A 23596-nucleotide genomic window follows, 5' to 3' on the forward strand; every position below is an offset into this window, starting at 1 on the left:
GAAAAATGGTCAATACGTTTAAAATCAAATTCAATGTGTCAAACTGTAACTTCTTTGTGTGGTTGTGTTGAAATATCAAACAGAATTTTGTTTCATTCTTTTGGGATGCAATGTTATTTTTCCAAGAAATTGGTTTTGGTGCAACAAGAATAAGAATACATAATGATATCATGGGATTTTCTAGGTCGTCCTTGTAATGCACCACAAAAAAAGCAACAAAAACCAAATATCAAAAGAGCGAAAAAAGTGTAAATTTTTAAATTCGGAAATGTATGTGAAATGGGTTATCTGCAGAATTTAAAATAATGAGTTGAAGTTTTTAGAAAAATGTTTGCTTAGTCTAAGCCCCTTATAAATAATTTTAGAAAAATATAGACCTTATCCTTGTTCTTAAAAATTATTTTACGCCTTGTTGAAGTCTCTAAAAATAGTTTATAAAAACCTACGCCTTGTTGAAGTCTCTAAAAAATATTTTATAAAAATCTACGCCTTGTTGAAGTCTCTAAAAAATATGTTATAAAAATCTACGCCTTGTTGAAGTCTCTAAAAAATATTTTATAAAAATCTACGCCTTGTTGAAGTCTCTAAAAAATGTTTTATAAAAATCTACGCCTTCTATTAGTCCCTTAAAAATATTTTATAAAAATCTACGCCTTCTATTAGTCCCTTAAAAATATTTTATAAAAATCTACGCCTTCTATTAGTCCCCTAAAAATATTTTATAAAAATATACGCCTTCCATTAGTCCCTTAAAAATATTTTATAAAAATCTATGCCTTGTCCTAGTCTCATAAAAATATTTTTTTTTTTAAATTATATGTGCAATTCCCATATAATATTTTCAATAAGGACAATTTTTATTTAATTCCATTTTCCTCTCACTCAATTGACTTGCCACCAAATGCTCAAACAAAGGAAATAGTTTGGCTGATGTTTCCTAAAAATTGCACCATTCTCGAAAAGGAAGAAAAAAAACAAGTAACTGCAATCTATGACAATGTCAGCGGTAACAAAATATGTTACAGTTTATACACACTGACTTTTCACTATTTTTTAGTACAAACTGTATTGTTTTCTTTGTTTGTTATCAATTTTATGTACTTTTTGTAATAAATAATAAATAACGTGACCGTTGAATATACACTGAGAGAAAATTGTTTACTATTTTATCAGGAAATATTAAACAACAAAATATTAATTTATTATAAGTTTTGAAACTATTCAGAGTGGCACAAATTTCAAATTTAATTCGTGAAAATTTGAATAAGGTATTAATTCCAATTTAAAAATTTACATATATTTATTATTTTGGTTTCTTCAGTGTATAAAAAGTGAAGGGTTTATTTACAATGTTCAATGAGAATGGTATAGTGTCTCACAAACAAAATTTATGAAAAATCATATTGTGAACTATTTGACATACATATAGTATTTGCAACTAGCCATTGTCGCCTTGTCACTTAAAGTGGTGGAAATTTGTTGTTAGTCTTTTTAGGGGATCCCCCACTCTCGTTATTCAAAAAAATATTTATTTTTTTTTTGTAATTCGCAGTAATCAATTCATACGAGAGCCAGACATGTATTCTTTCTAATGCCGTTGGAATATTCGGAATCCGATCTATGAAAAATAAAGAATTTTTTCATCACAAAAAAAAAAATGTAAAATGTGTTTCTTCTCTTAAATCTTCAAATATACATATATGAGCAAAGGTACAAATCTTAACAAGCGTTGGTGTTCATTTACCAATCCATTGTAACTTTGGCTTATCTTGTTTTTAATTTATTATTTAAAATTAAAATATTTTTTATTCTTAATTTTGTTATTTACTTACAGGTTGTACATTGGCCCAGCGTCCTGGTTTCAAGGCCGGTCCCAGCTATCCAAAATCTCAACGTCATTTCCCCAAACGTACCACCGAACCACCAGCCTCTCAAGATGATTACGAACCCACCGAAGAATGTCCCGAATCTGATGGTTTCTTCCCTGACTCCAAACAATGTGATAAATACTATCATTGTGTGTAAGTATTGAAATAGAAAAAAGAATAACTAACAGAGATGGGTCAAACTTTAATCTATATTTCATAGGGGGAAGGAATACATAAAAATTGAGACCCGATATATCGATATGACAATTAGAATGTCTATACCTTGTCCTAACACATTAAACATTATTACAAAAATCTCCATATTGTTCATGGGACCATTTTTCCAAAGGAATTTTATATCCATTAGAAACTCGATATGTAACATTTCATTGAGATTCGGTCTGGGAAATGTGGATGAAAAATTAAAAACTAAATATAACAAAAATGTGTACTATTTGAGAAAGTGAAGACAAAATAATGCTAACCAATTTGGCAATGTTGCTCTTTAAAATACCGAATCCAGCAAGGTACCTATATCACTCATTATAAATATACACAAAATTAGAATTATGTGTGAGATTGTGGCTAAATTTGGCAATAATTAAAAAATGTTTAAAATCATCAAGTTTTCAGCCTTTATAATCTACAAATATAATTTGTAACATCTATAGTTATATATTAATAAGCAATATTAATCAAAAAACCAGTGAGCGGAAAAGTATAGTCGGACGGGCCGGCCATACGATACCCTACACAACTACTACGGAACTCTAACCTTCTGCGGATGTTTATTCCGAGTCTGAGTAATATTTCGTGATATTTGCCCGATTAGAGGTACAGTACAGCCCTTCTAATTACTTGTCCAGATTCCCTTCACGGTGGGTTGTGTTGTGATGTTCGGATTATATTCGACTCGAAAACACACAAAAATTAAGTTTTCGGTCCATTTTATCCCAAAATTTTAATCAAATCATCACCGAAAATTGTAGGCGTTGTCCTTGACCATTACTGGAACTTCATGGAAAATTTCAAAGCGATCAGCGCTATATTTCCGCCCTCTAATGTGGTAATATCTGAATACTTGAGGGTAACTTCCTCATCTGAGTAGATACATCACTATATTTGGTATCAATTTAAAGGCCAACCACTCCTCTTGGATATACTATCAACTCCTCGGGTCTATATCCTTCAGAGTAAAATATATGCCCCAGGAGTAAATATATACGGCCCAGAATACAAATTTTGTATTTTTTCACACAAAAGTCAGGGTCAATTTGGCCCGCTAAATATTGACCGATCTCTATCAAAAAAGGCGTGCTTATTTTTTGGCCTGATCCCCTTCTCCATGCAAAAATTGCTGATGTTTGGGCAATAATCGCGGATCTGGAGCGACCAGAAAACCCGACAAAAATTAAGTATTTGGTAAATTTCATCCCATAAATATTAACCTCTTTCTTTACCAAAAACAATATGCGTCTTCATTGGCCAGTACCCATCCTACATGCAAAATTTCGTGAAGATTGGTCCATAACTTTGACCTGTATCGTGTTTACAAAATATAATGGACAGACGGACGGACACACATGTCTAGATCGACTCAGCTAGTCGAGATATGACGATCGGCATACTTAAAGGTGGGTCTAGGACCAATATTTCGCGGCGTTACAAACTCTTGGGGCTGCATAAAGCTATAATACCCTGACAACATAATTGTGTAGGGTATAATTAAAATATTTATTTATAAAAGTATACATTTTTTTTAATATGCCATTCGACATACATACAATTTTATGGAATTTATTTTTCAAACAATTTGAAATTGATATATGAGTTCCAAATTAAAAAGGGTTGCCATTATTAATTTCTCAAATGAGACTGCCTTCTGTAAATATGCCATGAGTTGACCCGATTAAGAACATAAATTTGCCTAGGGTCTAAAAGCTACATCCTTCATTTTGACCATGATCAACATTCTCAGTAATGTCTTCGGACTATAGGGGTATTTTCTCAGATGCAGGCATTATTTAACCATTAGTGAGTATTTGGGAGCTAACTAACCAAATGAATCAAAAACTGGTAACGATTCTGCATCACTTCCACAATAATTACACAGCAGCCGAATCTGTCCGTTCCGGATTCTGGACAGACTGAAAAATCAACAGAGCTAATTGAAGGCCGTTATTTTTTCTACAGTCTACAATAACAGGGAAACAAAAATGTTTGAATAAAAAAAATATGTATATTTTAAGTAAATCTATATCTACGAAAAATATTTTAAGTAAACCTACGCATCTGATAGTCCCTGAAAAAAATACGTTGAAAAATTACCCCTCTGAAAGTCACTAGAAAGTAGTCGTTAAAAGAATAAAAAAATCAACGCCACACAAATACTAACATCTCTAATAGATTCTGAAAAAAAATATATAAAATAAATCTACGCCTATTTTAGACCTTGAAAAAATATTTAAAATAAATCTACGCCTATTTTAGACCTTGAAAAAATATTTAAAATAAATCTACGCCTATTTTAGACCTTGAAAAAATATTTAAAATAAATCTACGCCTATTTTAGACCTTGAAAAATATTTAAAATAAATCTACGCCTATTTTAGACCTTGAAAAAATATATATAAAATAAATCTACGCCTATTTTAGACCTTGAAAAAATATATATAAAATAAATCTACGCCTATTTTAGACCTTGAAAAATATTTAAAATAAATCTACGCCTATTTTAGACCTTGAAAAAATATATATAAAATAAATCTACGCCTATTTTAGACCTTGAAAAAATATATATAAAATAAATCTACGCCTATTTTAGACCTTGAAAAAATATTTAAAAAAAATCTACGCCTATTTCAGACCTTGAAAAAATATTTAAAATAAATCTACGCCTCTTATAGTCCTTGAAAAAAATATTTAAAATAAATCTACGCCTTTGTTGGTCTAGCAAAGAATATAAGTAAGCTCGCTTTTATATGCCTTTTAAACTGGGGTATTCTCATTCATTCGCACATCATGGCCTAGCCACCATAGTCGCTGCAGATCGATACGACTGACTATATCGATGTTCGCGTATAGATTGTAAAGCTCGTGGTTCATTTGACGCCGATATTCGCCATCGACGGCCAGTTAGTCCGAGTCTACTGGACGTCTTGGTCCTGGCTTTCTTAGCATTTACTGCCAGACCCACTTTAGCAATCTGTATAAAGGTGGCTGCTACCGCTCGCAATGTCCGACCCATTATATCGATGTCATTGGCATTTATGTTCTCCTTTGTGTCTCGTATGACCTTTTCCAGCAGAATGTTAAAAAGATCACACGACAACTGTATGCTTGTCTGAATCCTCGTTCGGTATTGAAGTGCCCCGAGAGGTCCTTTCCGACTTAACTGTTGACCTTGTGCCACTCAAAGTTATCCTGCATAGCCGTATTCATTTTGCAGGAATGCCGAACGCAAACATTGCTGTAAACACCTTTGAACGGATAGGGCTGTCGAATGCGGCTTTATAGTCCACGAAAAGATGGAATGTGTCGATGTGTTTTTCCAGGATTTGGCGCAGAGTGAAAATCTTTCAATTATTGATTTGCCAGGTTTGAAGGTATTGGTATGGTCCAGTAATGTCATTGATCATTGGCTTCAGTCGTTCACTCAGCACGCTGGATAGCACTTAAAAAAAATATTTAAAAAATGTACGCCTCTGTAAGTTCTTGATATTTAATTCCGGAAGTTGAAGAAGTTTCGGCAGGGTTTCTAACCGAATTGATTTTAATAATTGTGGCAATTTCCGTCAGTGGCACGGTGCATGGTTTTGTATTGCTCCTTATATCGACTCACTTCAGTTTGAAAGTTTAGACAAGTTTCCCCACCGAAGTTTCAGAAGATTTTCAACGTAGGTCCAACTTTTGACATAGCCCCTTATATTAAGAAGATATTTGGAAGATCTTATCTCCGAAGTGACTGTAGATTGACATTCCGGATTCCTGGTGAATACACAACTTCTTCCTTGGCTTTAAATTTATGAAAACGAAATTTTTGAATAATAACTGACATTCCACCTCAAAACAGAAACGTCTTCTAGGTTTCATGGTAAGCAATGCCATCTATGGCCGACTTTTCATGGTAAATATGGGAAAGGTCATGTTTTCAATGGCGAAGACATTGGGAAATGTCATTGTAAGCTTTGCAACCAGAAGTTGTTCAATTATAATGCTCTTGAAAACCATCACAGATAAAATATTCCCCATCGATTTATCATTTTGATAATGATGTTGACGGGTTTAAAGAAAATGCTCTTAACCGTTCAATATCTCACAGATTATATTGTTACAGATCCACCATTATCTAAGATATTATGTTTCAGGCATAATAAATATATGTCTACCTTTAGTGCCTTTTTTCTAACCAGTCCAAATTTCTTCAATTGCTCGGATTCTTCATAATTCATTTTATTTCCTAGTCTTTTATCGAATATTCTTGCCATTGACGTCAATTGACAACTCCAAACACTTTATATATCCAATTTTACTTTGCAATAAATCTCTTTTGAATTCTCCAAACTGCAATACTCAAGTAAATAAATTCCAATCTCAATTTCAATTCCCCACACACACACACACCATATGACATTTGACACCGCCACAATTTAATATCAATTATACAAATGTGTGTGTGGGCGACACTTGATATAAATAATTATTTTAACACTAACATTAGCACCCAAAAAATACATCCGTACACTAAATTTCGATTTAGATTACTACCATAAACACCTCTTCTGCATCCTTCCATACACCATTTGGAGTGAGTGAAGTAAACATGTTGCAAGGGGAATTCCCTCGATACGAACCATTACTGCTACTGCTGTTGGAGTGTGTGTTTGTTTTCTATGTGAATTATCGGTTACGGAAGAAGGAATCACTACTACTGCCACTGCTGCGCAATTGCTGTCCCAAAACACTCCTTAATGTCCTGTGACATGCCAAAGTACCAAACCAATCATTAGAAATGTACACGCAAACACAGACACATATTCACACACACACAGAACACCAATACAAATACAAATCAACCACGAAATTATCTCGAGAGAACCAGAAAAAGAATACAGTAGTAATGGGGTTTACTTTGAGGGCAACAGAAAAAAAAAAACAAAACACATTAAGGATATTCCCCTTGTGGCAAATCCTAAATAAGAGAAACACTCAATTAAATGTTATATTACCTTTTGAATCTTCATTTATCTTAAAGCCCTTTGGGCCACATCATCAATGGTTACACATTGGATATGTTTAGCGTTGTTGTTGTTGCGGTTATATTTTCCAGTTTGTAGGGAGAGGTTGGGAAGGCAGAGTGTGGGTACTAGGTTAATGGCTAAGTACTTATTACCTGCCATTGAAATAGAGAGAATAAACAAACAACTTCTTACAGTAATGCTAAGTGTTCTATTTTTCCGAAGAGTTATTTCGAAAACATGAAATAGTAAGTCTATATCCGGGTATTATATATTAGGTTGAAAATTATATAAATTTGGCTTACACATAAGGATTTACCGGACACAGATATGTTTGACTATGACCTGATAGTCGCTGAAAAGTATTTTTTAAATAATCTACGCTTTTGGTAGTCTTTGAAAAATCATTTTGATATTCTTTGAAAAATATTTTTAAAAAATCTACGCCTTTTAAAAAAAATTAAAAAATCTACGCCTCTGATATTCTTTGAAATAATATTTTTAAAAAATGCATAGTCTTTAAAAAAAAATATTTTAAATAAATCCACATCTCTATTTGTCACAGAAAAATATTTTAAATAAATCTGATAGTTGCTGAAAGAATATTTGAAACAAATCTACGCCTCTGATAATCTGTAAATAAACATTGGAAATAAATCAATACCGTGATAGTCTCTGAAAAAAAATTAAAATTAGTGCATGCCTCTGACAGATCCTGAAAAAATTAAAAGAATCCTTTTTAAAAATTCCCGTTCTCTATCTCAAATTAAAGAACTTTTTTATGTGAAATTATGTATGCCCACCCTAATATATAGTATATCCTATATGTTTAAAAACTCAATTTATAATGATTTATTTTTTTTCTTGCTCTTCTCATCTATTTCCCAACTTCCGGTGACTCTCGACACAGTGATGGTGTACCTACCGAGAAATTATGTGCCGATGGTATGGTCTTCAATGACTACAGCAGTCATGAGGAGAAATGTGATTTGCCCTATAATATTGACTGCTCGAAACGTCCTGAATTGCGTAAGTACTCTTTGTGAGATTATCTATCATGGATAAAGGATTTTAAATGTAAGCCATAAGACTTAAGGATTTCAACGACATAAGAAATGTTGCTGAAAGCATTCTTTCAATTGACTTATTGACTGCTTAAATTATATCCACCCTGGCAATTATATTCTACGGAAATCCTTTTTATCCTTATTTTCATACAACATAAGATATTTATCTCCCCACTTCATCGCCCTCTTAGTGTGTGTGTGAGATACCTCCGTTGATGCCTATAGACCACAAAAACTATTCAAAGTGTCCATTTTAATTTTGGCTTTGTTCAAGTTTATATGTCCTGATAAAAAGAACATTAAGATATTAATGAAGTTTTTGTTCGTATCGTCTTTGTTTTTGTGTGCGTGTGTGTGTTTTGGGCGGAATGTATTCATTTCGTAGCTGAATGGGGGCAATGACTCTCGAATCGGTGTAGTGGGATGGGAAGGGGAGGGGATGACAACGACAAAGTTATTTGTCTGCCTAGTTTAGCTAATTAAGAATTTAATCGTAAAGGTTGACAGCATGAAAAGTTACAATATTAATTGAAACTTAAATAAGCCAATTACTTTTTATTAAATTATTTTCGGGAGTGGGGAATTAAATGAACAGACGGTGGGTGGAAAGTGAATTGGGCTGCAAAAAACAATTGAGAGGTATAATGAATTTGTTATATAAAAGATAGCGGGAAAAGTTTGAAGTGAAATTGCTTTAAGAAAACACAATAGAAAAATGGGAGATAAAATATTTAAATTAATATTAAGAGGACATGTTTAATCGAAATATATACGGATGAAGCATTACATTTGAGATTCACCATGAATAGTTCGGTAAAAACTGTTTTTTAAAAATCCCTGAAAAATTATTTTTTAAATTCTACGCCATTGATAATCCTTGAAAAATATTGTTGATAAAAAATAAATTTGATAAAAATATGATTAGTTGCACACCTTTGCTATTCCTTAAAAAATTATCTTTAAAAACTACACGCCTTTGATAGTTCATAAAAAATTATTTTTCAAAAATCGACTCCTTTAAAAATTATTAAAAACATTTTTAAGGAAAAAAAATTTTCAAAAAATCCATGTCGTTAATAATTTAAAAAAATCCATGCCTTTGTTAACCCTGAAAATAAGTTATTTAAAGCCCAAACACTACACCCTGAAATTATCTCACCTAAAAATTAACCCCTAACAGCTTATTTCACCACGTTCAAATTTCCACATTTAAACCGTAAATTTTCTCTCCAAACTACAACATTTAAAGATTCGGTCTGGTTGCTTTCAAACGTTATGACTTTATTGTACGTAGTACCTCTGCCACTTTAGAATCACTTTATGTTGTTTGACGTGCCTTAAAAGCCCTCAAATGCCTGAACTTCTAAAAATTATATTTTACAAAGACGAGAAAAGAAGAAGTGCGTGCATACAAACACTGTCTGCCAATCAATGTTGATAACATAATAGAAACAGCAACCATTTTGAGTGGAGAACAACACCAAGGATGTAACGTCGTCTGCTGAAGGAGTCCTGCAATGATGGCATCCACGCGCCCACACACACGCACACATAAACTCATTGTCGTATTTTTGTCACAGCAAACGATTTTGAACGACACTTACGCACATTTCTCATATTTAGCACACACTATGGATGGTTGGTTGTTTGGTTGGCTGGTCAAAGGATGTAGGATGTGTTGTATAGCACGTGAGTTTCTCGGAATGTGCGTATGTGTGTATAAACAGCAACAAGGACAACCGACGTAGAGTTTGTAATAGCAATTTCGTATAAAGCTCATTCGTATACACAGTGAAGCATTGAACGATCGCCTTTCATGTTTAGATGGTGTTTTTGTTCTTGCTGTCGTTGTTGTTTTGTAAAATTCCAACAAATACGGCTTCTAAAGGTTGTTACACTTTTTGGCCGAAATATGCATTAGACATGTTCTATAGGTCGGCAAATAGGCTTTGACATAACAATATTACATACTCAACACTTTTACATACACACGCATACTCATAGACAAACAAATACACTCACGCACACATATTAGTAAACAAGGCTCTGAGGGAGAGAAGAGTTTTGTTTCATTTTTTTTTTTTTTTGGTGGGACTGAAGGCTTAGTTACTTTTATGTGGTTCCGGAGGCTATACTCCTATGTGTGAGTTTGCAATAAGCCAGTCTTTCAATACACGTTAAAGCTCTCGGTGCACTGCTTAGTCTGCATCCGTTTCAGAGAAAACCAGTCTATAGCAACAAAAAAGAGTGGATAGCCACCAGCAACAGTAGTGGTTAACTGTTTGACTTTGTAACATTTTGAAAAAAAATCGTTTAGACTACATTCAGAGTTTGTTTTACAGGACCAGTGTTCCTGTACGTTTGTTCATCTAAAGGAAGGAATGGTTTGAAATTGTTGCAACATAAGGATAAACAATCCCGACCTGGCTCAAGAGTGTAAAGCTAAAAGTCTAGTCTTTTGGTGTTTTGCCGGTACGTGTTTATTATTGATGACATGTTAACACCATGGACAGGATTCAAAAACATCCTTTCTTTAAAGGAAGTATACTTGAATTACAGACAAAACAATGAGTGAAGTTGTTGGTGTTGACTGGATTTTCAAGAAGAAAATAGAGTGTTGTGGTAACTTTGTAAATTTTAGCCACTTGAAACGAATGAGTCTCCTTAGTGTAATAAGAGACCGAAATGGGAAGATTAGGCGACACTTATGGATGATCATAATCGTAGACATTTTAAAAATATTGTTCAGGGACCAACTGAGGAGTGGGGTTATATTAAAAAATTGTTAGGGCTTTAGAATTTTTAAAGGAATTTTAAAAATTATTAGTTCATCGATTATTAGAAATTTTTATTTTTTTCAATGCGATTTACTGTCTGGAATATTTTTTATAGATAACATCAGAAACATTGGCTTTCTTAACTAAATAGGCAAACTGTTGAGTAATTGTTTTGAAAAATATGTCTCAAAAATCCTTCGTTCCTAATTAAATAAAGAGCCTTCTGATTTCTTGAGAAACAACGCTGTTGATAGAGCTTAAAAATATAATTTTTTAACATCTTCACGGCCCGCATTTTATTTATGGTGGTATCAAGTCCCACAATTGGTCCGAGTCTACCCAACGTCTTGCTCGTTCATACCATCAGCTTGATCTTCTCGCCATTTACGGTCAGACCCACTCATGCAGACTCCTTCTCAATTTGTTCAAAAGTGGCTGGTATCGCTTGCAACGTTTGACCAATCATGTCATCGACGTAGGCGAGTAACATATGTTGTTTGGTGTACATAGTGTCTTTTCTTTTAACCTTTCCCTTTCGTATGACCTTTTCCAGCAGGATGTTAAAAGGTCACACAAGAAGCTATCACCTTGTCTGAACATTCGTCCGGATTTAAAAGACTGCGATAGGTTCTTTCCGACTGTAACTGCTGACCTTGTGCTTGTTATAGTAATCCTCATTAATTTGTCGGAATGCAGTACGCAGATATGGCTTTAAACAACTTTGAGCGGATTGGGCCGTCAAATGCGGCTTTATTCGAGAGTTTATTCTTTTCCAGGATGTGGTCAATGGTGGATTTATTACCTCATCTTGGCTAGGTGGTATACACTATATACTGCCATCTCTTATTGGTTCTGGGGTCTCTTCTTCACCGCCACCATTTGATACCAGAAGCTTTTCAAAATGCTCCTTCCAGATCCTCAACACGCTGTCTGTATCTGTCACCAGGCTTCCTTCTTCATCTCTACAGGATGATGTGACTGCACTGAAGCCTTCAGCTATACGGTTGTAAAATTTCCGGACTTCATTCTGAATCATGTTCATCGTACAGGGTTGTTTAGGGCGTTTTTCACATGAGTAGAATTAAATTCGGCGAAGTTGTGTTTGCAGCTTGTCTACATCGAGTTGTGGTATATCGCACCTTTGCTGCTACATTAAGACGAGTGCGAACCTTGGCTGTTACAAGATAATGGTTCGAATCGATACTCGTTCCTCGGATCGGTCGAACGTCTTAAAAACTGGCTGAATGTCATCCGCCTATCACTAAATGATCAATTTTTTCAGATGTTTGATCGAGAGAAAGCCATGTGGCTTTGTGGATATCGAGATGCCATGTTTTTTGCTGCCTTCTTCGTGAAGGCTGAATTTTCCGATGGTGGGGCAAAAAATATTTTCCCTTCCGGTGTTTGCATTAAAATCTCCTAGCAGAATTTTAATGTATTATTTATTTTAATGTATTGTAGAATATGTGTTTCGTCTGTCTTCCGTCGGAACATGGTCGCAAATGAGACTAATGTAGAAGAACTTCGCTTTTATACAGATTATAGCAATTCGATCATCCACTGAGGTGAATCTGGAGACGAAATCTTTTAATCCCCTATTAACCATTAATTCGCAACTAAATTCATGTCTCGTTTCTTCTGATTTACATACACCTGTCCATAAAGCTTCGTTATCGAACTCGATTATTTCTTGCGTTAGCTTTGTTATCAATTGCTTTTACTCCAGTTAAGTAGATGATTGGTTTGCTGTAGCTTGTCGTTGATAATGGGGCTGGCATCTATTGTTGCATAGAAACAACGCCTCTTGGAATTTTTTCAATGGTTGCGATGTTTGTTTATTTAGTGTTGTGATTTTCTTCTGGGCCGCGCTATCTCCTTTCATTTCTATTATTGGTTTATTAGTACTTCAGAGGGCTTCTAGAAGGGGATAGACGCCTATTTAAAACAATATCGATTACAATTTTGAAGTAATTGTTCCAGCTCCACTGGGATTCGAATCCGTGACAAATCAGACTGTAGTAAGGTACTATAGCCACTTTACTACGCCTTGCCAAATTACAGCCACAGAAAATGATGTGGGTTCTTAATATTAACATATACATCAATCTCCAATTTAGTCAGCATTAATTATCATATTTGTTCATGATTATTACATTATTTTCAACATTTAAATATTTGTTGTTTTGCAGAACCCCCACAACCCACCCAACATTGCCCACGCAAGAATGGCTATTTCGGCCATGAGAAACCTGGCATTTGTGATAAATTCTACTACTGCGTTGATGGCCAATTCAATATGATCACCTGCCCAGCTGGTTTGGTATTCAATCCCAAGACTGGCATCTGCACCTGGCCCGATGAGGTTGGTGTCAGCGGTTGCAAGTCGGAAGATATCTTTGAATTTGAATGTCCAGCTGTCAATGAAACCATTGCTGTGACACATCCTCGCTATGCTGATCCCGATGATTGTCAATTTTTCTATGTCTGTGTAAATGGTGATACACCACGTCGTAATGGCTGTAAATTGGGTCAAGTGTTCGATGATACCAAGAAACATTGTGAATGGGCTCGTTTGGTGCCAGAATGGTAAGACAAAGGATAAATACGCTTCGTTATAGAAAATATTAATCGGGTTCCTTCATTTTTTGTTTCAGTGCCGATTGGTACAAGGACCGTTTGACTGATGCCGAATTGGAGGAGTTGGAAAATCCCAAACCCAAGGAAAAGAAGAAGCTTCAACGTACACGTGGTCAATCGAGACGTAAACCAGCTCATGTTGAAGAAGAGGATGATGAATAAGAGCGGCATTTTTTAACATTTGTGAAGACTGCAGCTTTTAAAGAAAAAATTAGCTTTAAGATTTTTTTTTATAAAATGAAAATATGTTTATTGTGAATTTTGGAATTTTAAGAAAGAAAAATAAATATATTGAGAAGAAATAATAAATTTGTATAAAAAATATTAAAAATTAACTGAGTATTTACAATAGTTCCCCTTTTTAAAATTACACGCAATATTTTCTGAATCTAGTTTCAAAATATATTACGTTATATAAGCTATCATGTTTTAGGACACGAAGTCGCAAACAAAATTAATAATATTAGGTTGGTGCGTATGTCGGATTCTCTTTACATGCGGACGTTTGTCTCCCTGTTTCGTTTGCCTTTGGCATAACTTCATTCATAGTCGTATTGCCAGAGACTCATTCAGCATAATAGGTTTTCTCAAAGGGCTTCCCTTTTGTTATGTCTTTCGAGATTATTGCCGATATGAATTCTGCCGACATTGGCGTCATTTTCTTATATGAGTCAAACTTGGTAATAGTGCTGCAAAAGCATTTGGGGAGAATACGGTTAACGATCGGAAAGTGCAGCGTTGGTTCGAAAATTTTCGGACTGGCGATTTTTCACTGCAAAATGAGCCGCGCAGAAGACCCAAAACGTCTGTGAAGAATGATGACCTGAAGGCTCTAGTGGAAGCGGATCCATCCGGGAACTTTCTATCAAGATGAATGTTGACCATACAACGATATTGAGACACCTCTCAATCACTTAAGAATCCGAAATTTCATACGCACCAACCTAATACTTGGCAATATTTTTGTAAGAAATCGAACCCAAACCTTTACATTTCTTAACATAACAAAAATGGACTTAAACCACTTTCAAAATAAACGACTCATATGTAGATAGTTTTGGATATTTGTACTTATGTGTACGAAAAGTACTAAATTGTACTATATTCAATTCATATTCAATGCTATTTGGATTTGGTTTATTTTTTTTTGTTTTGGTTTGAAATTTGGAAATACTATTGCATTGTAGAATTGAGGTATGTTGCAATTATGTGAAATTTGGTGTTAGGATCGCTGTGGGGTGTTTTGCTATTTAGGAAGTTTTGGAAATTCGTACTAATGTGTACTAAATTTGATGCAGTTTTAATTTGTATTGAACCCAGAAATTTTAAAATAGCGTTTCTATTGTTGTATGTGTACTAAATTAGGGGTTAGGATCACTGTTGGAGTTGGAGTACTAAATGGTATTAAATTTGAGATTTGAGTGACCTGATAGGGCTGGAATCATGAAATCGGGAAATTAGGATTCTATTGGTTGTATGATATAGGTAGTTTTAGAAAAATCGAACTTATATGTACTAAAATGAAAAGAAATTTGGTACAATTTGAATTTTAATTGAGCTGGAATCCTGAAATTTGGAGATATTATAGCTTTTGGGGAGTGAGATTGCGATTCGTAATTTATTTTGGTATCCTGAAATTTGGATATATGATTCCATAGAAATCAATCATATATATGATTGTTGATGTTTTACTATATTTGGTAAATTTTAAATTAGGGTGAACCTATGGAGCTCGAATTATAAAATGTGGAATTAGTTTTGGAAAAAAGTACTCCTAGAGTACAAAAGGTACTAAAGGGTGCCTAAAGTAGTGTCGATCTATTAGGTAGTTTTGGAAATACATTCTATAAAGGTATTAAATGGTACGATTTTGTGTGTGTGTAGGTTGATTATCTCTTCTGACATATATAGTGTTTGTAAAAAATAATATATGTTGACATGTTTTAATAATTTTCACATTCGCTTAAGTTAGTATTTTTTATAATCTACGCTTCCAGTAGTCCATGAGAAACATATTTTTAAACAACAATTTTAAAACGGAGATCAGTGTTGATATTTTCAGGTAGTGTGATTTGACAGCCAATAAGAATATAAAACAACAAATTACGGCCAATTCAGTAGATAAACATGTCAACAATTTTCAACATACCGACTTGAGTCAAAATTAAATACTTTTTAGTGCGGAAATGTGGTGATACCGTTATGAGAACCTAGAATACAAATTACAGCCAATTTCATTGAAAAACCAGTAAGGAATGTTTAAATGTCGGAGGGGCCCTTCACCACTTTGGGTACATACAAGACATGCTAATATATACAATCTGAACCGATTTCAACAAAATTTCACAGACATCAAACTGGATCTAATTCAGTACGCTGTGCAGCATTTTGTTTCGATCGGACAAATATTGTGTGTTTGGAGTACCATTTAGGATGAAAATATATATGGGAGCTATATCTATATTTGAACCAATTTTCTCCAATTTAAATTTCACTAATTCGGATCAGAAATGCGACCTGTATTTTGCTCACAAAAATACATGAACGGACGGACAGACGGACATGCATAAATCGACTCAGAATGTGATTCTTTGCATATTCTCAAAAGGAACCATGTGTCTATCTCGTTTCCTTTTGCCTGTTACAAAAATATGCACAAAGACATAATATCCTATATCACATTCTTTGAACAATAATTTTAAAAAATCCACGCCTGTTATAAGGAAATTTCAAAAGGCGGACCTTTTGACACTTTGGGTACATACAAGAGATGCTCATATAAAAAGTATCCTTTAGATAGAATAGACATAGCATCTTCGGAGGACCATTTAAACGGAATCGGACGAAATTAACTGCGTACACAGACATTAGAACGAAATTGAAACAACCCATACACATACCAATCTAAAATTTGAGAAAAACTTAATGTCAATCAAAGCAAAATATGTGTAAGATCTATATATAAATGGACGTATTTGAGCAACCGTGGTATCCACCATTTGGTATGCTGCAACACAGTGCGCTATCCAAAATTTATCTCGACCCAAAATCCAATACACGTTATTCTAGGTTCGATTTGCACTAATTCGTCCTAAGCGGACAAATTTTAGTTACATCATTTTTATGAAATCGGTTGAAAATATATATGGAAGCTATATCTAAAACTGAAACGTCTTCAATCCAATCCGCTATGCAATATTTCATGTAAAGCGAACAGACATAGGCTCCTCCATTTGCACCATTTGCATAAAATCGGACAAACATATATGAGGGAGCTATATCTACATCTGAACCGATTTCAACAACAAAATATCGTGCAAATATATAATATGGTGCACCATTGTTATATATACTAAAGTATATATGTGAGCTTTAAGTAAATCTAAACCGCGAAAGTCCACCTGCAGTATTTTTAGAACGCTGTGCAAAATTTTGTCTCAATCGGACCAATATTGGGAGTTTGGTGCAGCATTTACAATAAATCGGACGAAACTATATATGGGAGCTATATCTAAATCTAATCCGATACCAACATACATCAGATTGATAACATACATCAATCTGGATCTAATTCAGTACTCTGTGCAAAATTTTGTCTCAATCGGGAATTTGGTGCACCATTTACATAAAATCGTACGAAACTAAAAAATATTTAAAAACCAAAGTTTCAAAAAATATCCTTAAACCAGACAACAAGAAAATCTCCTATGCTTGAATAGATTTAGGTACATATGTCAAACCGTACGTGTGTGAGTGTATCTGTGATTGTAAGCATGAACTTTGTCTTCTTTTCAGTTTGTCTTGTTAAACGGTAATTTAAGTGGTCTTTAGTTCTTGAGAGTTTGGACATTGAAAAAGACCCTTGTCCATTGGTGGCCATTCAATGGACAAAATTCAAACTGCAAAAAAGACACCAACAACATCTATACATTGTATATTCTTCTTTCAATATCGCTTTATGCGATTTTAGCCAAGTTCGGTCGTTCGTTCGTTTTTCAATGGAAACACTTATGAGTGGTGATGCAGTAGCTTTCTTTCACGCCCTCTCCTAGAACAGGACGTGCCCATTGTAGACGATTGGAATTTTTGAAAATTGTTTATACAAGTGGAAAATCTGTTTTAGGAAACACACAGATATACATGTACGTTTTTAAGTGATTTTAACGGGATTTCATTCTGAGAATTTTTAAAGAAATGCAATGGTTTACCACAGATTTGCTTAGAAAAAAATTTTAGTCGTTCGGAGGGGAATTTTGTGTCGCTTGCAAAAATATGAAGACATATATATTTATCAAAATTGAAATATTTCCCCTCTAAAATTAAATCTTATCCTGAATAACATTTCCCCTAGATAATAATTGTAAACGTTCTGGTTAGCTTTAGCTTTAGATTTTTTTTTTTTTTTTTTTTGAAATTATCAACCCCTTGGAGATTTTTTTCTGTAAAAAATGTTATTTTTAACGTTTTTAGTGGCCATTTATTAATGATTCCATTGTGGTACGTGACAATGATAGAATGTCATGAAAAATCAACTTTGCTAAACAATGCGCATGTAAGCCAAAAAATATGTAGAGGAGACAACGAAACAGACTGACAATTCGACAAAAAAGCGTGTCCTTAATCCTACGGTCAATAACCAAAAAATTATACGTAGATCAATAACTATGGTACATTTGTACCCATCCTAAGATAGCTCTGAAATTCATTAAAAAATTGGACTATCGTGAGGTTTTTTGATTTAAATTAGTCTATACGGATCTGATCTAGATGTAGGAACTCGAAAATATTTATACATTAAAATAATATATATTAAAATCCATTCTTAAATGATAATCTATCTAAAACAATTATAGTAAATTCGTTATAGCTTTTAATTCAAAAAAGGTACAAATGTACACGGTTGACCGTAGGGTTAAATTGACAAAGTTCAAAAGAACAAGACAATATCAACAGTGAAACCAGACCATCAAATTCCCATGGCCCAATAAAAGAAAATACACAATCTTAACCGAATGTACACCACAAGGATACAGAAGACTTATAACTGACCTAATAACTGTGTGACTGACCGAGAGTCAATATGACAACCAGGAGTATTCAACATGCTTTATACAAAAGAAGCTTGAGTACAATTTTTATGACAGACAACAGCTATGAAAAAGTAGGTGGCGAATGAGGACAGTAAGGGAGGTAGGTTGTAAAAAATGCAAGAGTAACAAATCAATTTGTGTTTAACATTATGAAGTTACCAAAAAACACAACAACAACTCAAATATCAAAATTTTATTTAGCAAAGGACAATGATGACGTGAAATAAATGTTGTGGAAAGGAACAGTGGGGAGAAGGATAAAATGAAAAAAAAATAACTAAAAGTAAATTGTGTAGATAAAAAACAAAGATTTTTAAAAAATAATAATTTTTTCAAAGTGCTTCAAGGCGTGGATTTATTTATAAATATAATATAAATATAATTTATAAATATAATTAATAAATATAATATAAATATAATTTATAAATATAATTTTTCAAAGCCTTCCAATGCGTGGATTAATTAAAAATAGTTTTTTCAAAGCCTTTCAACTCATGGATTTATTAAAAATTATTTTTTTAAGTCTTTCCAGGCGTGGATTTATTAAAAAATAATTTTTCAAAGCCTTTCAAGGCGTAGATTTATTAATAATATATTTATTTTAAGTTTCACGGCGTGGATTTATTAAAAGTATTTTTTGTTAAGTTTCAAGGCGTGGATTTCTTAAAAGCATTTTTTTAAGGCGTTTAATTTTTTTCAAAATCTTTAAAGGCGTGGATTTATTATTTTTTTTTTCAAAATGTTTTTCAAAATCTTTCAACGCGTAGATTTATTAAAAATATTTTTTTTTATTTCTATTAAAAATATTTCTTTCAAAATATTTATTAAAAATTTTTTTTCAAAATATTTCAATTAAAAATATTTTTTTTCAAAAATTTCTATTAAAAATATTTTTTTCAAAATCTTTATTAAAAATTTTTTTTCAAAATCTTTAAAAATATTTTTTTCAAAATATTTTATTAAAAATATTTTTTCAAAATCTATATAGGCGTGGATTTATTAAAATATTTTTTTTATCTTTCAAGGCGAGGATTAATTAAAAATATGTTTTTCAAAATCTTTCAAGGCGTGGATTTATTAAAATTTTTTTTCAATATCTTTAAAGGCGTGGATTTATTAATTTTTTTTCAAAATCTTTCAAGGCGAGGATTAATTAAAAATATGTTTTTCAAAATCTTTATTAATTTTTTTTCAAAATCTTTCAAGGCTATTTATTAAAAATATTTTTTTCAAAATATTTCTATTAAAAATATTTTTTTAATCTTTGAAGGCGTGGATTTATTAAAAATATTTCTAATAAAAATATTTTTTTTAATCTTTCAAGGCGTGGATTTATTAAAAATATTTCTATTAAAAATAATTTTTTTAATCTGGATTTATTAAAAATATTTTTTTTAAAATATTTCTATTAAAAATAATTTTTTTAAGTCTTTCAAGACGTGGATTTATTATTTTTTTTTTCAAAGTCTTTTAAGGCATGGATTTCAAAGTCTTTCAAGGCGAGGATTTATTATGTTTTTTTAGTCCTTCAAGGCGTGGACTTATCTATCAATGCGTGGATTTATCTCTTAAGGCGTGGATTTAATAATTGTTTTCAAAGTCTCTCAAGGCGTGGATTTATCTATCAATGCGTGGATTTAATAATTTTTTTCAAAGTCTTTCAAGACGTGGATTTATGAATAAATACATTTTTCAAGGACTTCCAATGCTTAGATTTGTGAAGAAATATTTTTTTAAGGACTTTCAAGGCGTGGATTTATGAAAAATAAATTTTTCAAGGACTTCCAAGGCGAGGATTTATGAAAAAATAAATTTTTCACGGACTTCCAAGACGTGTATTTATGAAAAAATAAAATTTTCAAGGACATCCAAGACGCGAATTTATGAAAAAATAAATTTTTCACGGACTTCCAAGACGTGTATTTATGAAAAAATAAAATTGTCAAGGACATCCAAGACGCGAATTTATGAAAAAATAAAATTTTCATGGACATTCAAGACGCGGATTTATGAAAAAATGAAATTTTCAAGGACATCCAAGACGCGGATTTATGAAAAAAAGTTTTTGCTCTGTTTATTATTTTTTTTTTGTTTATTTAAAAATGCAAGCATCTTGTGGTCCTTTAAAAAATATTCTTAACAAATGCGAGACTCTCGTGGTGCTTGAAAGAAAAAAAAAACACGCCTGTTATAATCCATGAAAAAAATATTTAAAAAACCAGTAAGGAAAGTAGTAAAGTCGGGCTGGGCCGACTATATGATACCCTTGATATACGCTATGTAAAATTTTGCCCCAATAAGAAAAATATTGGGGGTCTGGTGCACAATTCACATAAAATCGGACGAATATATGAGAGCTATACCTAAATCTGAACCGATTTCAACAATACTTTGCATACATCAATTCAGTACGCTGTGCAAAATTTTTTTTCTGTCGGACAAACATTTGTGGTTTCGTGCACCATTTAGATAAAATCGGCCGTAACTTTATATGGGAGCTATATCTAAATCTGAACCGATTTTCCCAAAACTTAATACACAGTATTCTATGCACACTATTCTATTCGTCCGATTTACATAAAATCGGACGAAACTGTATATGGAATCTATATCTAAATATGACACACATCATTCTAGACTCAATGGCGATTTTGTTGCACTATTTACCTTAAATTGGACGAAAATATATATGAGAACTATATATAAATCTGGATCGATTTTTTCCAATTTCAATAGGGTTCGTCCTTGGGCCAAATAAATGAACTGTGGCAAACATATGCACAAAAACATAATACCCTGTACCACAGTGTGGTGTTATAGACCATGAAAAATCTTTTTTAGAACAAATTTTGTAATGTAAAGTATGTTTAAAACATATGTTTTAAATTTGTTTCCTTTGGTCCACTGTAATTAGCCGATTGTTCCTGCATTTTGTATTTATACATTCGTGGACGGACATACATATGTAAAATTTACTATCAACCATGTAATGTATGGTCGACCTGCTGATGTTGGTCCTGTCGCTGGTTGTTGTCAGCAACAAACGTAGATTGTTGTTGTCGTTGTTGGCGTTTTGATTGTTTGTTTACTGCTGCTGTTGTCAAAAATGAATCGACACATGTACTAAGAACACAAACACAGCAAAAATAAGTATGTACGTGTGTTGGTAACAGGGTGAATGTGGCTTTTTGTCATTTGTTTATTGAATACTAATTGAGTTGTATGTGGTCCACAAAAAAGTACCTTTTCTCCCCATATGTTCTTTCTATGACGGCATCCACACACGCACATCTAACTTTCATGTGGAGTAATAAAACATGATCGACTACAGCAGTTATTAGTTATACATAGTCTTTTCAGGATTGTAGTTGTTGCCCTTGTTGTTATTGCTATGATTGGTTTGTAATGTATGGTCAGGGCATTTTTGTTGGACAAACACAATTGTCCCATTGCACCCCCACATACACACTCTCAGCAAAGACCAGTTTTGCACCACACACACAACAACAGCAAAAAAAAAAAAAATACAAAGTCACATAACTTCATGAGACAAACAACAAATGTTCATAGATTCAGCTGTTGTTTTTCCTGTTGCTGTTGTTGTTGTTGAACTGTCGTCTATTACTCCTACATGTTATGCATACTCATATGTATGTTGATATTGTTTGTCTACATTAACAAGTGTCCAAGTGAGTGAGCGAGTTTACGAATAAATGAAATGGGTGTGGCTGGGGTGTATATGGGCGAATGGGAGCCTGATGTTTATTCAGTCGATTCAACTTGACCATTGCCTGACAATCCCTGGGAATATAGTTTTGTTGTGTATCATTGGCTGAGGATGTGTTGTGCATATTAATATTCAATAGAGTCTCTCCACACACATAAACACAAACATATACACGTGCATACATGTGTGTATGTTTGTTCTTTTCTTCTATGTTTTTTGAGATTGTTTTAGGTTGCCATTTACTTGGATATTGTAAGCATACATGTCATATCTGCAGATGTTAAGTGTGGCACATATTCGACTTATAAACATACCTACCCATATACAAGAATATAATATAGACAGATTGATGAATATGAAGGATGCCATAAAAATTTTGATAGCATTTTCTTATATAGAAACCAGTGAGCGGAGCAGTATAGTCGGACGGCGCCGACCATACGATACCCTACACAACTACCACGGAACTCAAATTTTCTGCGGATGTATATTCCGAGCCTGGGCAATATTTCGTGATATTTGCAACCTCTTACCCGATTAGAGGTAAACAGCACCTCTTCCTTACACTGACATATTTCCCGAATATTACTAGTATTCAGTACAGATATTGTCCTGCTATTGTTCAGTACAGCTATTGTCCTTACACTGACATATTTTTCGAATATTACGAGTATTAAGTACTGCTATTAATATTTGGTCCATTTCATCCCCTAAATATTAACCGATCTTTCCCAAAAACAATAGGGGTCTTCATTGGCCAGAACCTATCATACATGCAAAATTTCGTGAAGATTGGTCCATAACTGTGGCCTGTATCGTGTTTACAAATTATAATGGACAGACGGACGGACGGACACACATGTCTAGATCGACTCAGCTAGTCGAGATATGACGATCGGTATACTTAAAGGTGGGTCTAGGACCAATATTTCGCGGCGTTACAAACTTTTGGGGCTGCACAAAGCTATAATACCCTGACAACATAGTTGTGTAGGGTATAACCAGTGAGCGGACATACGACAATGTAACTTCCACGAAAATCTAATTTTGTGTGGTTCTATATTCTGATCTTGGATATATTTAAAATTCTCCACCGTTGTGTTGTTATGTTCGGATTTCAATTGTGGCCTATAGGGTCGAAAAAATATATAAGCTATTGAATACAAATTTTGATCATCACCGAAAATTTCCTT

The 23596-nt window shown here is 33.2% G+C and overlaps 1 protein-coding gene across 1 annotated transcript; it reads left to right on the forward strand.

The window, feature by feature from the left end:
* Positions 1-1834: 1834 nt before the first annotated feature.
* LOC133329011 (protein obstructor-E-like) lies at positions 1835-13813 on the forward strand (the record flags this gene model as incomplete). The annotated part of the gene is made up of 4 exons (XM_061537511.1): positions 1835-2021; positions 8016-8134; positions 13139-13535; positions 13604-13813. Coding segments are annotated over 4 exons (848 nt in total), but the record flags the coding sequence as incomplete, so codon positions are not given.
* Between the last annotated feature and the right edge of the window lie 9783 nt (positions 13814-23596).

The sequence above is a fragment of the Musca vetustissima genome, unplaced genomic scaffold (genome assembly GCF_032173495.1).
Source record: "Musca vetustissima isolate MV318-11 ecotype Yass unplaced genomic scaffold, APGP_CSIRO_Mvet_v1 utg188246, whole genome shotgun sequence".
In the NCBI taxonomy this organism is placed as follows: Eukaryota; Metazoa; Arthropoda; class Insecta; order Diptera; family Muscidae; genus Musca; species Musca vetustissima.